General features: G+C 38.2%; 3 protein-coding genes across 6 annotated transcripts; all 3 read left to right on the top strand.

Annotated features, from left to right (window-relative positions):
- Positions 1-2,808: 2,808 nt before the first annotated feature.
- On the top strand, positions 2,809-5,030 carry LOC131022379 (uncharacterized). 4 transcript variants are annotated; one of them, XM_057951827.1, is made up of 5 exons: positions 2,846-2,970; positions 3,553-3,880; positions 3,980-4,162; positions 4,349-4,529; positions 4,685-5,030. In XM_057951827.1, exons 1-4 carry the CDS (start codon positions 2,916-2,918, stop codon positions 4,485-4,487), a joined length of 705 nt encoding a protein of 234 aa, XP_057807810.1. In that variant the 5' UTR covers positions 2,846-2,915; the 3' UTR covers positions 4,488-4,529; positions 4,685-5,030. The 4 variants fall into 4 exon arrangements, 2 of the variants coding, with proteins under 2 accessions (XP_057807809.1, XP_057807810.1); XM_057951826.1 differs by having other exon boundaries at positions 2,809-3,880; XR_009101257.1 differs by having other exon boundaries at positions 2,828-3,880; positions 4,014-4,162.
- A 6,589-nt stretch (positions 5,031-11,619) lies between these two features.
- Positions 11,620-12,527, top strand: LOC131022381 (probable thionin-2.4). The gene is made up of 3 exons (XM_057951828.1): positions 11,620-11,925; positions 12,022-12,093; positions 12,181-12,527. Exons 1-3 carry the CDS (start codon positions 11,697-11,699, stop codon positions 12,267-12,269), a joined length of 390 nt encoding a protein of 129 aa, XP_057807811.1. The 5' UTR covers positions 11,620-11,696; the 3' UTR covers positions 12,270-12,527.
- Positions 12,528-13,532: 1,005 nt separating this feature from the next.
- Positions 13,533-15,348, top strand: LOC131022382 (uncharacterized). Its single transcript, XM_057951829.1, has 2 exons — positions 13,533-14,834; positions 15,215-15,348. The coding sequence occupies exons 1-2, from the start codon at positions 13,601-13,603 to the stop codon at positions 15,250-15,252; spliced, it is 1,272 nt and encodes a 423-aa protein (XP_057807812.1). The 5' UTR covers positions 13,533-13,600; the 3' UTR covers positions 15,253-15,348.
- The last annotated feature ends 741 nt before the right edge of the window (positions 15,349-16,089 follow it).

A 16,089-nucleotide genomic window follows, 5' to 3' on the forward strand; every position in this document is an offset into this window, starting at 1 on the left:
TTTATATGTGTTGGGCTTTTGATTTTATAATTTTAGCATTAAGTTTTATTGGGTATTGAGCAGTGTAAACGAAAGTCCATTCATAATCTAGCCCATACCTCATTGAGCCCAATCTTATCCACTGAGCCCAAACCATCATTAATCCTTTAGATATTTTCTTAATTGTGATTAACAAATTGTGGAGAGGGTTCATCCACGTATCCTTCACTATTCCTATGTCTTCTTTTAAAAGAAGGGTTAAGTATCAATTTAGCCCCTAACGTAGAGGCCCCTGTAGCCAATACAACCCTATGCGTAGGGGTGTCTCAACTAAGCCCCTAAGGTCCATGTTTTGCGTCAAGTAGACCCCTCCGTCTAACAGAGAGTTAACACCGTTAACTATTTTAATTTTGTAATTTTTTTTATTTTATTGGTGGTGGGACCCACACCACCTTCTTCACCAAGCTCGCCGGAAACCTAATCCACCCCTTCGCCGGAAGATGTCGGGAGGCAGGCTTCCCGTGAGCGAATTGCGCGACAAATCGAGCGCCTGGAGGCTCTGGCAGCTGAAGAGCGCCGCCGGGATGCTGCCCGCCAGCTTGTTATCCCAGGCGAAGAAGATCTGCAGGTGCTACAACAGCCCGAGCTCAGGCGGAATGGAGCCGGAGATCTGATTGTTGTCGATTTGGAACTGGATCAGCGTAGTAGCACTGGAGAGAACAACAGGAATGGAGCCGGAGATGTTGTTGCTGCTGAGCGCGGAGGGCTTCCAGCCCGAGAACCTGCAGATTCCGGCAGTTCCCAATTTCGCCGGGAATCTCTTCGTCGATGTCTTGGTTGCCGCCAGCGCGGAGGGCTTCCAGCTTCGACAGCATTCCAATCTCGGCGGTAATTTCTATGCCTTGCCGAGCTAGCCACCAGAGCTCCGCCGGCCACCGTCGTCGCCGCCACGCCGGAGTTTCGGCGAAAGGGTGGATTAGGTTTCCGGCGAGCTTGGTGAAGAAGATGGTGTGGGTCCCACCACCAATAAAATAAAAAAATTAAAAAATTAAAATAGTTAACGGTGTTAACTCTCCGTTAGACGGAGGGGTCTACTTGACGCAAAACATGGACCTTAGGGGTTTAGTTGAGACACCCCTGCGCATAGGGTTGTATTGGCTACAGGGGCCTCTACGTTAGGGGCTAAATTGATACTTAACCCTTAAAAGAAACCTCATTCTTCTCATTTCTCCAAACTCTTCTCAGCAGCGAATGGATTTAAAAGAGGGCCTCATACTTATGATTTCTCACTTTTCAGTGCAAGCTCTTCAAATACTTCTAATTTCTCACTTTTCAGTGCAAGCTCTTCAAATTTCACATTTTATACACATTAGATCAATCAAGATCTAATGGACAAGATTCATCCACATTTTATACCCTTAAAAGTATTTTTATTATAGCCCTCCCCATTTTCTAAAATTATGAAATTCGGCTAATTATAAAATATTTTATATGCATATCAAATCAAAGTAAAGACAAGTACTTTGATTTGATATACTCTCTCCGTCCACGAAAGAACTTCTTATCTTTCAATTTTTGGGCATCCACAAAAAAACTTCATATTTATTTTTGAACTACACCCACCACTTATAATTACTCTAGCTTTTCACTTTTTTACAACTCACAATATTAATTAATTATATCACATTTTCACCACTCTCAATACATTAAATAAGTTTTTTCTTAAAATCCGTGCCACTACCTCTTATGAGGGTGCCTCCAACAATGATCCCATTTTCTAGTTTCTAAATTGCCACATCACTGCCACATCAGCTTTAGAAACTCACCTACTTTTTTCTCTCACATCTCCTCCAACAATAAACCAGTTTCTTACTTTTTCAGGGTCCCACCATAATACACACTCCCTCTATATATCTATATATATATATATATTTCTCAATTAATTTTATTTGTATTATTATTTATATACTTTAATTATATTTTTAAATTAAAATTCTATATTTTAATGATCTAATTTAATAAAATAAATTAAATTTAAAATTCTAAATTATAATTAAAATTACATTAATAAAATTCATATTACATTGCAAAAATTAAATTACATTAATTGAAACTACAAACAAACAAACAATCAAAGAATTATTTCAAACCAAAACAAATGAAAACAAAGAAATAAAAAGCTGTGACCGAAAATATTAAATATATGAAAAGAAAAAATAATCAACAAATGTGTTCAACTCCAATCAGCCGCAAAACAAAATGGAAAAAGAAAATAAAAAGGCAAAAGATGAAGGGTGGCCCGCAATTTGTCAGAGTGAAGCTGGGTGCAATTTTGCACCTAGTTTCTTGGCTTCTAAATTGAAACTGGTTTCTTCACACTCCAACGGTGGTTCCCAAAAGTGGGAACTGGAAATTACCACCGTTGGAGGCACTCTGAAGTTCTTTCGTGGACGGATGAAGTAGTATTTTATATAATATTGAATTTAAAATGTAAAAAATTGTATAGTATTTATTTAAAGATTAAACTTAGCAAAATTCTCTCTCCTCTTTCGGCTTCTTTTAAAAAAATCTATTTTTATTTTAATTTTCATTTTTATTTTTTTCTTTAAATTTATTTTATTTCTTAAATTTATTACCTTTTCATAACATCAATTATTGTGTGTGTGTGTGTGTTTTTTTTTTCAATTTTTTATATATCTAGTTATATTATATTAAATAAAAATTATTTTTAAAGATATTTATATATATAACAATTAAATTGGTATTAATTTTATATATAGAAAAAATACAAAAGCGTTTGATGTGGATTGCACGGCGCAAATCTAATACCTATAAATGGAGGGTTCATTCCGTAGTGCCTCCTCCAAACACGAAATAAAATATATGACGCTTAGGTTCATTCCCTTTCTTCCAAATCCATCAAATTTTGATCGACGATGAAGAATTCCGACAACAAACGGCTTCTCGTGATACGTAGCTGTGGAAAGTCGGGTAAGTATCAATTTACCGCTCTTTCTCCGCGAGATTTATCTAAAATCGGTGACGAAAGTTTCGACCTTCCTTTTCTGTATCCAAGGCCAGAAATTTCTTTTAACAGTTACCGGGATTGGTTATGTATCTACGAAAATGGAGGCCATATTTATCTTTGGAACCCCACAACCAAACAGTTTCTGTTCTTTCCTACCAAGGAAGTCTCTGTATTTGATGAGAGGAAGACCTCGTTGGTTGGTGCTTGTGTCTCTTATGATTCTGATTCAAAGGATTACAAAATCCTAAGAGTTTGTGAAGGTGATTTTCCAGAGGGATCCTTTTCTAGGATGTCCCAAACTTTTGAGTTGTATTCGTTCCGTGAGGATTCTTGGAACGAAATTCCCTTTGATAATCTTAAAGATGTATATATGTCTGGGTTTAGAGCTACATCTGTTAGCGGTAAATTTTATTGGCTTAATTTGTGTGACCGAATTGTATCGTTGGATTGTATTGAGAAAACCTTATCTTACATTGATTTACCACTACAGCGTCGTCCCTTTGAATTTGGTAACCTTGTCCAGTTTAATGGTGGAGATTCCTTAGGTGTTGTTTGCATTTGGGATCGACATCCTAAACCCGGTGCTGATTATGAGCTCTGGGTATGGAGTGAAAATCCAAAGGGGTGGGATATAAAGTTTCGTGTGTCTCTTGGTGGCGCTGTGGGTAGACCACCGGGGACTATATACGGAACATTCTTGTTTCTTTGTGGAATGGCTGGCCAACCGGGTGATGATGAACATCGTCTAGTAGCTTACGATTGGACTAAAAAAGACTGCAAGGAACTCGGCATTCGTAATTATGGCTCTAAAATCCATGTCCTTTGTTATGTTGAGGGCACCGATGTGCTGCCCCATGGAAAGCCAATCAATGGGTATGTACCTACTATTCTTCTAGCCTAATTTCTCTTAATTCATTTGACGTTCCAATGATATTTGACTAATTAGCATGATGGATATATGTGCGAGTGCAGATCCTCATTTCTTATTAATCCTCATTTTGTCAAGGGGCCCGAGCGGTTCAGAAACTGCAACCGTTGCAATTGCAATTGTCATTTCGTGGGCAAGGTTCCCGGGATCAAGATTTTAGAATGCAAGTGTTCTCAACCTTACCACGATGCCTACAAGTTTGATATTGAAGATTTTGCTGAGAATGGGTATGTTTTTTTGTGGATATATATGTCCTAATTCTGACATTTTACAAATGAAACATAAAGATGAATTTTGAATATATAAAGTTAGTTTCTTAAGTAGCATAAATTATTTGTGTTTTAGACTAGTTTTCTAATGAAAAGCAACTTTCTTTTATATACTTTCTTTACTAATTAAACATGTGACTGTAGATTCCGCATCCTTAATGATACAGAGGAGGAGGAGGAGGTTGGTCCTGATATATCAAAGAAGCAATTGGCCCTTAAACCAAGTGCTGGAAATCCTGATGCACAAGGGGGAAAAAAAAAGAAAAAAAAGAAAAACACCTGATGCACAGGGAAACATCTCTAGACATCATCTGTTTAAGAGAAGGTAGAGAGAGTGTCATAGCATCTTTTTTTCTAATGGTAAATTAAGGCTTTGCTCATGCACCTATATGAACTACAATTAGCTGTCGACAAACTCCCTTTGATCTTCCTTCTTTCTATTTTGAACTTTGAAATGTCTGTTTTGCCCCTTCCGAGCAGCGTGAACTCTTGAAGAAACAACTGGAGAAAACGAGAAATCAGAGGGACAAACTGGAATCGCTGTGCGATCACTCCAAGCAGAGCGGAAGAGAAATTCAGCTGCAAGCAATAGCTCGCACAGGATTCCATACTTAGTAATGAACTCAGCTGTTTGGATTGGTATAAACTAGATGTGGATTCCAAGTGTTGATGATGTTAAAATATGCCAATAATTAAGGTTGTTCTAACAAATTTTGTTGGCAGAGTTGAGTGAATTTTTGGTGTTTCAGAACCGAGTTGCAAAAACTATCTTTATTATGTTGCAAGAACTATCTTTATTTCATAAGTTTTGTTACGTCCTTCAGAATTGCTCATGCACACATACTGTTATACTATTGTTTGTGAGGAGGACTTGATTTTTAACCAAAACTGAAGTATTACTAGTGTATTACCCGTCGAAATTCGACGGGTATATATTTTCTTGTAATTTATATATTATATATATATATTTTATGTTATTCTTATGATAATTATATAAAATAACGTTTTATGTAAATTATTTATATAATTAATTAAATTAAAAATTAAATTAGTAATACATTTTAAATTATATTAATCTCAACAACTTTTAGCAATTAAATTATTAATTTTGTTGAGATCATAAAAATACTCATTAGTTTTCATATGAAGTTTTATAAAAAGTTGACGCGTAAGAAAAAAAAAGATTAGAAATACATCGAAATTTTGACATAAGTATGATGGAGGATTGATTTGTTGCATTTGTTGTTACAAGATTTATTAATTTTGTTCAATTTTTTTTATTTTGCCTTTTGACCATAATTTTATATGGAGTTTGAAAAATCATAATTGAATTGTGAGTATCATATAATTCCGAACTTCTAAAAGCATAACTAATTATGAAAATAATCTCGCCTGATATTTAAAAGACCATAACTGATTTATTGAACATCGTATCATTTGGAGTTTTAAGACCAACCAAGTTGTGGGCATCATCTCGTCGCAAACTTGACAGATCACCTCTAACTTCTGAGCATCATCTTGTCTGAAACTTGAAAGAGAATCATCTCGTCTAAAACTTGAAAGAGCATCATCTCGTCTGGAGTTTCGAGCATCATCTCATCTAGAGTTTGAGAGTGCATCATCAAATATGAAATTATATTCAACCATGACTCCAATTGTCAACTATCTAACAAACATAACTCTAACAATTTAGATATTTTATTTATATATGTAATTTTATTAGTTCAAACTCTAGAGAGAAAGGAAAGAGAAGAGTTCTTAAAGCAGTAAAAGAGAGAGCGTGTGCTTTATTTCATCATCGTATATATTTATAGGCATTACAGTCGGGGTAAAGTAGTAAATTTGTTTGGTCATCTATTCTGCATGCTCGCCATTAAACTAATTAAGGCTATTATTAGCTTATAACTTGTCAGGTCGTTGTCCCCTAATTACAGAGCTGGATTATGTCTTCATCATCTCGCTCTGTCTAGTAGCTCTGGATTTCCTTCCTTGGGGCAGACTTCTACTCTTTGGCTCCACTCTGCTAAGTAGCTCCGCCTTCTGGCGAATTGTCTCTGGCGTGTGGCTCCGCGCTCTGGCTCCAATAGCTTAGCTCTGACTCTGGAACCGACGATTTGGCTCTGGCTCTGACTCTAATGACTTAGCTCTGACTCTGGATCTGGTGACTTGGCTCTGGCTCTGACTTTAATGACTTAGCTCTGGCATCTCTACTCTTGCAACTTGGCTTTGGCCCTCTGCTCTAGTTAGCTCTGGCTCTGGCAGCTCTGCTCTGGAAGCTTTGCTCTGGCATCTCTGCTCTGGTTAGCTCTGGCTCTGGAAGCTCTGCTCTGGCAACTCGGCTCTGGCCGCTCTGCTCTGGAAGCTTTGCTCTGCCAACTCTGCTCTGGTTAGCTCTGCTCTGGACTTTTCCCTCTGCCTATTTCTCACAGCTTCTTTGCTCCCTGCTGCTCATCTTTGGTATTCCACTTTGGTATTCCAAGCAAAGCCATGTGTCCTGATCTCAGGACCTTGCATATTTCACCCCTCATCAGAGTTGATAAATCATATTGCTTCCATGCAACAATCACAACACGCTTGATAGCAGATGCCAAAATTCTTTCCAAAATTTGTTCTTTCTAAAATAATGATCATTCTATATTTAAAATAGTGAAACACGTTATTAAATTAGGAAACTAATTTAATACTTACCATAGGTGTGTAGGAAAAATCACGGCAGATCAGGAAATGGAGGTATCAAAACAGAGAAGTCGTCGGTGGGGTGGGGGTCGATGGCACGGTGGACGAACTCCAGGGCTCAGCGGTGACTCGGCGGCAAACGAACCGCAAGCTCAGCGGCGACTATTTCGCCGGAGTCTAGAAGAAGGAACGGCAACGGGTTATAGGAAAAAGAAATCTTAGGGCTCTTGTATTAATTGCTTCGAATGGAGAATTCTCATGGGTTTAAGAAGTGGAAACAGAATCGAACTAATTAAGGAATGGAAGAGGGAGTCAGAGATGAGGCGGAGCAACGCCGCCCTTAGGACGGCGGCGACGCCTGAATTTAGAGGGAGAGAAAGGCGGGCATTTTAAGGGGGGAATTAGGGCTCGATTTGAGTGTGCAATCGACTTTAGAGAGAGAAAATGATTGAGAGAAGAGAGAGACAGTGAAGGGGGAGACGATGCCGACCGGATTCAGGGACGGCAGCGATGGGGTGAGGAAGAGGGAGGCGTGAGAAAGAGGGAGGCGTGACTTTTATTTTAAAAGTGAGAATGAGAATATATAGATTGGATTCTCAAATGCCACGTTGGAGATTGAGATTGAAAAGAAAGAATTTGAGGCCTGCCACGTAGGCTAAGGCCTAATCGTATTATATATTATTATTATTATTATTATTATTATTATTATTATTATTATTATTATTATTGTAGTAATGGACGAACAGAAACAAATAAAGTTTGCAGAAATGAAAAATATATTTTTCTTCCCTATATAAATAAAATGTATGAATTTATTTTATAAAAAGCGAGCAGAGCCCAGGAAACAGGGAAGCCCGTCATAAAGCAGTCGACTAGAAGTCGAAGACTGCTGGCCTGAGAGAAGGCGGCCTCTCTCGGGAAACATGGCAAAATTTCTCTTCTTTCTTTTTGCTTTTTTATTTTGTGGGTAGGTTCAGTAAGAGCAGAGGAGATCAGATACACGGAAACGAAGACCTTCGAGCACAAATATTGGACCGGGAAGAAAAAAGGGGAAAAAAGGAAAGTCTAAGTACGTATGGCACGAAAAGGAAATCCAATTTCGGTAAGACTTGATCTGAATCGTAGTTCAGATTCAAGTTGGTTCAGTGAGGGCGACCGCGAAAGGAAAGTCACCGAATGGGTCAGTCTTTTCCTTCAGTTTGTCCCAGATTTGAAATAGAAAAGGGCGTGGGAGGACGTTGCGGATGTCCGGGGCGGACACGACTTCTTCTATTCTTCACCTCCATCAAAAATATTAGAAACTTCCCGACGGGTTCTCTGCCTATCCGATACCTCGGGCTCCCACTTTAGACTGGATAGCTATCAGCTGCTATGTGCGAACCGAATCCATAAGCGGTTGGAAGAGTAGTACTCTTTCTTACGAATAGAATCACCCGAGGTACGAGGATCATCGAACGTATTAAATGAATTGGGTATTGATTAAAGCCAGGCCGATGATTAGCTATCAACGGCTTTAGCATGACAAAAGCCATGGTACAGGGACCATAATGAAGCAGCTCTGTATGGATGGAGGGACAGACGGAGGGTGGCTGTCACAGTGGACTCCTCTGCGGCCTTAGTTTAGCGGGAACCAGAAAGGACTAACCCCCTCTTCGTTCTATTTAGTGAGATGGTTGGCAAGCGCAGCATCCGTAGATCGAATACTATGGGAAGTGAGACTGTCTTGGGTTTGCCTATGAACTCATTGCTTAGAATGGAGAGACAAGAAGGCAGTAGTGTGCTATATACTGGGGTGGCTTGCTTTCAAAACCCATCGAGGCCTCAGATAATAGCGGGTATCATAAAATTATAGGTTTTGTGCCCAAGCTGAAGCGACCGACGTTGGCTCCATACTGGGAAGTACCTTGACTAGTTGCTTTGCTTAACTAGTCAAGCTACCCAGGAGGAAAAACAAATAAAGACAGATGTAACTCATCTATAAGGAGCTCTTAGCGAGTGAGTGACCTACTAGTTGTAGGGCACGAACGCTAGATAGACTTCTTCTAACGTCCCTACAATTCCTGAGTCATCGAAGGAATTGAATAAGGGACTACCGATCTTGTAGCTAGGAGCTAAAGCTGCTACTTAGCTGCTAACGAGCCCTTAAACGCTCGTTTAGGGGCTCGCTTGATAGAAGCCCTTTCTCTTACTCTAGTAGCCGCTCCCCCCAGTTTTCTTCTTGTTCCTTTATTAAAGACAGATGGGTTGGGGTGTCCCCCAACCCAAAAGCTAGTAAGAAAACTCCTAATTCCACCGCCCTTCTCACGGAGCCGTACGTGGACGTTACCGCTCATACAGCTCCCAGTCAGCAAGCAGTTAGCCTTCCTCTACAAGGAATGGAAGTGTGGATGAACAAATAGAAGAATTCTTTTTTTTTACTTTTGTCAAACATCAAACAAAGGGCAATGAAGGAAAGGAAGTTGTCACTCGATCGAAAGGATATAATACATAACGAAATCTTAGCTTCGCTGACTTTCTGAGGTATAACCTTCGCCACGACATTAGTGGCTTAGCTCTTCGCGCTTCCCGCAGGATAGAGAGAGAGTAAGGGGGGCGGTACGGAAGATTGGTCCGCCTCCGAAAAGCTGAAATAAAATTATTAATTATTTTGATAGACATAAAATAAGATTTTGTTTTAAAGTAATCAGTTTACAGAATTTGTGCCTTATTATGCAAACATGTAAATCAATGACCAGACCCGTTTATAATTTACATATACGTGCATGTCTCAATTCAAACTTAATTTAAAATTAATTTTATTGAAAATTAAGAATATAAATATTATATATATATATATATTCATATAATATAATATATTGCAACATATACATATAATATGTACGCTATTGAGAAATATAAAATTAATAACAAATATACATCTAATCACTAACATTCAATTAAAATAATTTATCGTATATAGATTATAATTTTTTTCTTATCAGACATGTAAATCTAATTTTTATCTAGAAAAAATAAGTAATAAAATTTATTAATTTAGATTATATGTAATGTTAATATTATATATATATATATATATTTATTTATTTATTATTAATTATATTTATTATGATTAATGAATCTTTATATAGAATGTAATAGTTAATTAAAATGATGAAGATTATATATGGTAAATTTTGAAATGGTGAGATTTTAGATATGTCGCATAGGTTAAGGCTTAATCCTATTATATAATAGATTGAAATAATGATTTTAACCCAATGAACTATTGAAACCCACTTCAGAAATATACGAGACACAAATGGGACTATTGGGTATACTGCTAGGGGAGTGATTAATCTGTATGATTGATAAAATGCAAAAAAAATTCAATTTAAATTGCAAAGAAATAAAAATACGCTAGCTTCCTAATCTCTATTCTAAAATTGAGTTGAATAAGGAAATGACCGAGTTCCAAAATATATTTATAAACCTTTTATTTTAGCCTTCAAATTAAATTTATGTATATGGAGTGTCTATATATATATATATATATATATATATATATATATATATAGGGTGTGGTTCTAGAGAGAATTACATTATTTGTGAGAACGGGAGAACCATCAAATCTAATGCATTCACTGTAACAATTAATGCATCCGCTGTTAAAATTAATGCACTCAAAAAAATAAAAAAAAATGCTCCCTTCAGGATTCGAACCCAGGATCTGCATTCATCCAACAAGATGATGCATCCACCGTAGATCTTGATGATCGAATGGCTGAAAATGGTTCTCCGGTCTTCTTTTATTTATGGTTCTTTCCTGAACCTCTCCCTATATATATATATATATATATATATATATATATATATATATATATGTTAATTTTTATTTATAAATTTGTGACTTGATGGGCCAGCCTGCAACTCGAAGGGTTAGGGTTAGGGTTGAGATTTTTCAACCCGAGAAAAAAAAAAAAACCAATCTGATTTAACTCGGACCCAGTAGCCCAAAATCGAAAGGGCTGGTCAGATTGACGTCCTCGATCGGAACTGTAGAATTTTGCAATAAGTTTGTTCATGAATGCATATTCACATATTTAGCTTGGTCCCCACTCGTACGAGTAGAGCAATGCTTATGACTTTCCTAGCATAAGACAATTTAATACTCGTGTCATCATAGTTATTTAAACATAGGATAAATGCTAAACTACTCTTTGTTTCAGGCTTTATAACTCTAATAAGTTAACATATGTAGTTGATGAATGGACCGGTAAGTTTAGGAATTTGGTTTAAATGCATTTTGAATTTGTTGCCTTTGAACCACGCCACAACTTTTCTCTTATTTGAAGCTGCAGATATTCTAGCTTCACTCTTTTTACAAACACTTGGCGTACACAAATCTGTAAATCAATTCCTTCCAGCAGCTTCTTTGTTACTCTTTTGTGCGTTTCACCGAACAATTGGAGGGCGCATCTTAACAGAGCATTTTCAGCACCAGAGTTTTAATCTAATTACCAACATCTTGGCTTATATAGATGGGATATATAAAAGAGAATAGGATAAATGCCAAACTACTCAAATAACATATGTAGTTGATGAATGTACCGGTTAGTTGGCGTGGGCAATAATAGAGCTCACATGAAAATCACTGTCTGACATAATTATTTAAACATGTGATGATTTGTTTCTGGAAACGTGCAAACCCTGTGAGCTTGTGGTGTCGGCAGAAGACCTAGTATTTAAGTTGGGTATGTGTAAGTCTGGTTTCATCAATACAACTCCAACTCTATATTATATATCAAGAGACAAGAGAAGAGAAGAGAAGAGAAGATCGATGGAAGGTAAAAGTAGTCTTATTGTGAGTGCTCTTTTGCTAAGCCTTGTTTTGGGACAAATTCAAGTTGAGGCAAAGAGTTGTTGCCCAAGCACCACTGCCAGAAATATCTATAATGTCTGTCGCTTAGCGGCTGGCTCCAGGCAAATGTGTGCATCAATTAGTGGATGCAAAATCATTGATGGGACATGTCCCACTGGTTGGACTAATGATATTCTCGAAAACACTGGTAAAATAGATTCATCGTGCTAATTATTTACTTTACTTTACTTGCTGCAAATTAAATTAAAAGATGATGCAAATTGCACATGTAATTTGACTCAAGGTGTCGATGAATACTGCAAGTTGGGGTGTGCATCCTCAGTGTGCGCTGCCATAACCACTCTCCAAAATTCTGGTAAAGTATCTCATTATTATTTTTATTTCTTTGAATTTTCTGTCGAGATTCGATTCTTCTAATTACGAATTTCATTTGGGTGGCTAGATGCAAGTGATGCTGTGAATGGAGCGGTTGAAAAATGTACCCAGCCATGTTCTGCTTTTTGCACCAAGGCTTCTGTTGAAATTGCCTAAACAAGCATGCATGCATGCATGTATATCCACATCGATACCTTGTAAAGATGAAGGGGTATACATCCATCTAATAAGTGTTGCTTTTCTTGCTTTCAATAATTGCATGTCATGTATGAGACAAAAATATGCTGGACTAGTCTCGTAGTCTAGTCTTTCTGTTTCTGTATGTCTGTCTATGTCGTAGAAGGTTGTCGATCCTAGATTGTATATCCTTCTACTTGCTCTTATCTTTTCAATAAAAAGAGTAATTAATGTGTCTTTTTAATCTTCTTTTTTAACTTCAAAATCTTTTTCCATCTCATCGCTTATCGGTTAGTCTCAAGAATGGTACCACTGCGACCTACTACTTCAAGCTCGTCATTTTAAGATGTTGGAATTCATGAAGAACATTTTGTTTTACCATGTATCACCGAAAAAGTTGTCCGACCGGAATAAACTTTAGAATCTTTTACCAGCCATGAAATAAATGCACGTGTATATATATATATAGGAGCGCTCCAATGAGACCCCATATTTTTAGTGAGACCTAAGACATGATCTCGTGCGTTTATTTCATCAATCTTATGGCTGATATTGTATCTAGAGGGATAATTTTTTTTCTCAGGGTTCAAATCCTGGAGGGAGCGAAATATTTTAAATTTCGTTATTCATCAGTATGTACTGCATTGTTCATCAGTAATTATGTCTTATTCATTACCAATTTTTTAAATTTCATTATTCATCAGTATATACTGCCTTGTGACCCTTGTTCATCAGTATATATGTCTTATTCATTGTACTCAGTGTTGTTGAAAATAACCATTTGCATAAGTCAAAGATTATTATTCAAAGATCATGAATAATAATTCAACGATAAAATCTTTAGCTTTTGATTTTAAGAGATTGTATTTGATTTTAAGAGATTGTAGTTTGACATTTATGATTCACCCTTACACTATAAAAGGGTGCATTGTAATCTAAAGAATATATCAGAGACATTATCAATTCTCTCTACATTTTCTATCATGTTGTTCTTTCTCAACCTAGCTTCTCTCGATTACCATATTTAAGATGGTATCAGAGCAGGTTAACCACCAAAAGAACCCTACAAATTTACTACACACCAAACCAACGCAAAAAAAAAAAAAAATTCTGCAATCTAGAGAGAGAGAGGAGCAGTACTGTTCAAAGCGACGTGGCAGTACTGTTCAAGGTGACGTGGCAGTTACTATTCAAATTAGTGTTCAAGTTACTGTGACGTGGCAGTTACTGTTCAAATTACTGTTCAAGTTACTGTTCATCACTGTATATTTTTTCCTCCCCTACAAATTTGCTCAACATCAAACCAAACCATGTCAGAACAAGAAACTTCAGACACAGAAAAAACTAGCCACACCCCACCAAATTTCCCGATGGAATTTGCTGCACAATTTGCAGAATTCCTCAAACAAAGCCTCAGAATTCCAGATTCATCGGCCCATAAACCACCAAACCACGACCAACTTGAATCTTTTGGAGAGATTTCCATCAAGGCGAAACTCAATGGGGAGAATTACCCATTATGGGTTAACCTCATGAAACGGGCAATTGCGGGAAAAGGTTTGACATCTCACATTAATGGAGTTTCAAAACCACCCGCAATTGACGATCCCAGCTACACGAGATGGGAGCAACGGGATAACTGCGTTTTCAATTGGGTGATCAACAATATCGAAACCGGACTTGTGAATGAGGTATCACAGTACGCAACCGCCTCTGATCTATGGGAAGGATTGGCGATCACTTATGGAAGTGGATCTGATCCATTCCAAATCTATGATCTGCACCGACAAGCCATGACAATCAAACAAGAATCTATGACACTAGAAGGGTTGTGGATCAAAATGCAGGACTTATGGATCTCGATTGATACCAGAGATCCGAGTCCGACAGACATAGAGGGATATCAGAAGAGGGAGGAGCGCCATCGCCTCTATCAATTTCTAAGTGCATTGGATGACAAATATGCTAATATCAAGAGGGAGATTATGGACAAGGATCCATTACCAACTGTTCGAAGAGCCTACGGACTGGTACGAAGGCAGGCCACAAACGAGGATATCCTCAAATCCTCTGAATCGCCGACCGTAGGAATCGGGTCCGGACTCGCCGCGGTCAACCACAGCCGACCACCACCGCTCTCCAATCGACCACAGCAAGGAAATCAAACCTGGAACAACAGGAAAGGGGAAATCGACAAGAGCAAACTCGTTTGCACACACTGTGGAGGTAAAAAACATACCAAGGAGGGATGTTTCTTACTCATCGGATTTCCCGAATGGTGGGACGAAATGAAGAAATCAAGAGCTGCGTCCAAAAATCGGAATCAACCGTGGAGTCCAAATGGACAAGCGACGGTGGCGATCAGCGGCACAAGACCGACGTCAATCGTGTCTGCTGCAACGACTGGCGGGCCGTGGTCAGGCGGTGATACACGAGCCGCCAACGCCGGAACTCCGGCAGGCAACGTCGGACCACCACCGCCACAGACGCGCATTAACGAGGAGAGAGGAGGTGCCCTGGCGGCTAGGGTTCACGAAGGGGAAGGTAATGAGGGGTTATACCTTTTAAACCCCTCACTCATTCACAGCTCTTATTTTGTTCAGGCCTTAGCATTATCTTCCTCTAATTCTGGAACACCAGATAAAGACTACCATTGGATTTTTGATTGTGGAGCCACAGATACTATGTCCTTTGATGCCTCGGATTTTATGGAAATTTTTCCTACCCAGAAAAAATATGTTAAAACTGCTAGTGGAAATTTAGCATATGTAGAAGGAGCTGGAACTATTAAATTATCCTCTGAATTATGTCTTCCAAACTGCTTATATATCCCGTCTTTATCCCACAAATTGGTGTCTGTTAGCCACGTAATGAGAGAATTACACTGTAACTTACTAATGCAGCCTGGCTTCTGCATTTTACAGGATACGAGGACGGGGAAGATAGTTGGGCGTGGCACTGAATATCGAGGACTCTACTATGTGGATAGGATGGCTCAACAGGGTGCTGCGATGCTAACTCAAGGACTGGCAGAGGAACAGACTTGGCTTTGGCATAGGCGGTTAGGACATCCATCCATAGGATATTTACGGTTAATTTATCCAAACCTTATTACTTCACACCCTTTGAACTGTGAGACATGTTTTCTGGCTAAGAGCCATCGTCACTCTTTTAAACTTAATAATACTCGTGTGAAGTCAGTTTTCTCTTTACTTCACTCTGATGTTTGGGGTCCAGCTCCTGTTACTAGTGATAATGGGTTTAGATATTTTTTGCTATTTGTTGACGATTGTTCTAGAATGACGTGGGTATATTTCTTAAAATCCAAAAGTGAAGTTTTTGAAAAGTTCACCCACTTCTATAATCTAGTACAAACACAATACAAGAAAAATATTCAAATCCTTAGATCTGATAATGGGGGGGAGTATGTAAATTCCAAGATGCAAAACTTCTTCACTGAAAAAGGCCTTGTCCACCAAACAACATGTCCTTACACACCTGAACAGAATGGGGTAGCTGAACGGAAAAATAGGATCATTTTAGAGATGACTAGAGCCCTTATCATCGACTCCCAAGTCCCTAAATCTTACTGGCCCGAAGCCGTAGCTACCTCTGTTTACCTCTTGAATCGACTGCCAACTCATATCCTAAACTTTAAACCACCCCTTGAGTTCCTAGCTGCTCACTCTGAAATACCCTCATCCCTCACACTGGAACCCAGAATTTTTAGATGCACCGTTTATGTTCATATCCCTAAACAAAATCGTACAAAGTTCTCACCAAATGCTGTTAAGTGTGT

The sequence above is a fragment of the Salvia miltiorrhiza genome, chromosome 4, assembly GCF_028751815.1.
Source record: "Salvia miltiorrhiza cultivar Shanhuang (shh) chromosome 4, IMPLAD_Smil_shh, whole genome shotgun sequence".
Lineage (NCBI taxonomy): Eukaryota > Viridiplantae > Streptophyta > Magnoliopsida > Lamiales > Lamiaceae > Salvia > Salvia miltiorrhiza.

Bases quoted from the DNA above. Each gene is read 5' to 3' on its own strand.
- LOC131022381 (XM_057951828.1), top strand. From the start codon at position 11,697: ATGGAAGGTAAAAGTAGTCTTATTGTGAGTGCTCTTTTGCTAAGCCTT. The intron at 11,926-12,021 runs GTAAAATAGATT...ATTTGACTCAAG, and splicing joins TGATATTCTCGAAAACACTG to GTGTCGATGAATACTGCAAG. The intron at 12,094-12,180 runs GTAAAGTATCTC...TTGGGTGGCTAG, and splicing joins AACCACTCTCCAAAATTCTG to ATGCAAGTGATGCTGTGAAT.
- LOC131022382 (XM_057951829.1), top strand. From the start codon at position 13,601: ATGTCAGAACAAGAAACTTCAGACACAGAAAAAACTAGCCACACCCCA. The intron at 14,835-15,214 runs GTAATGAGGGGT...TGCATTTTACAG, and splicing joins TAGGGTTCACGAAGGGGAAG to GATACGAGGACGGGGAAGAT.
- LOC131022379 (XM_057951826.1), top strand. From the start codon at position 2,916: ATGAAGAATTCCGACAACAAACGGCTTCTCGTGATACGTAGCTGTGGA. The intron at 3,881-3,979 runs GTATGTACCTAC...GTGCGAGTGCAG, and splicing joins CATGGAAAGCCAATCAATGG to ATCCTCATTTCTTATTAATC. The intron at 4,163-4,348 runs GTATGTTTTTTT...ATGTGACTGTAG, and splicing joins GAAGATTTTGCTGAGAATGG to ATTCCGCATCCTTAATGATA.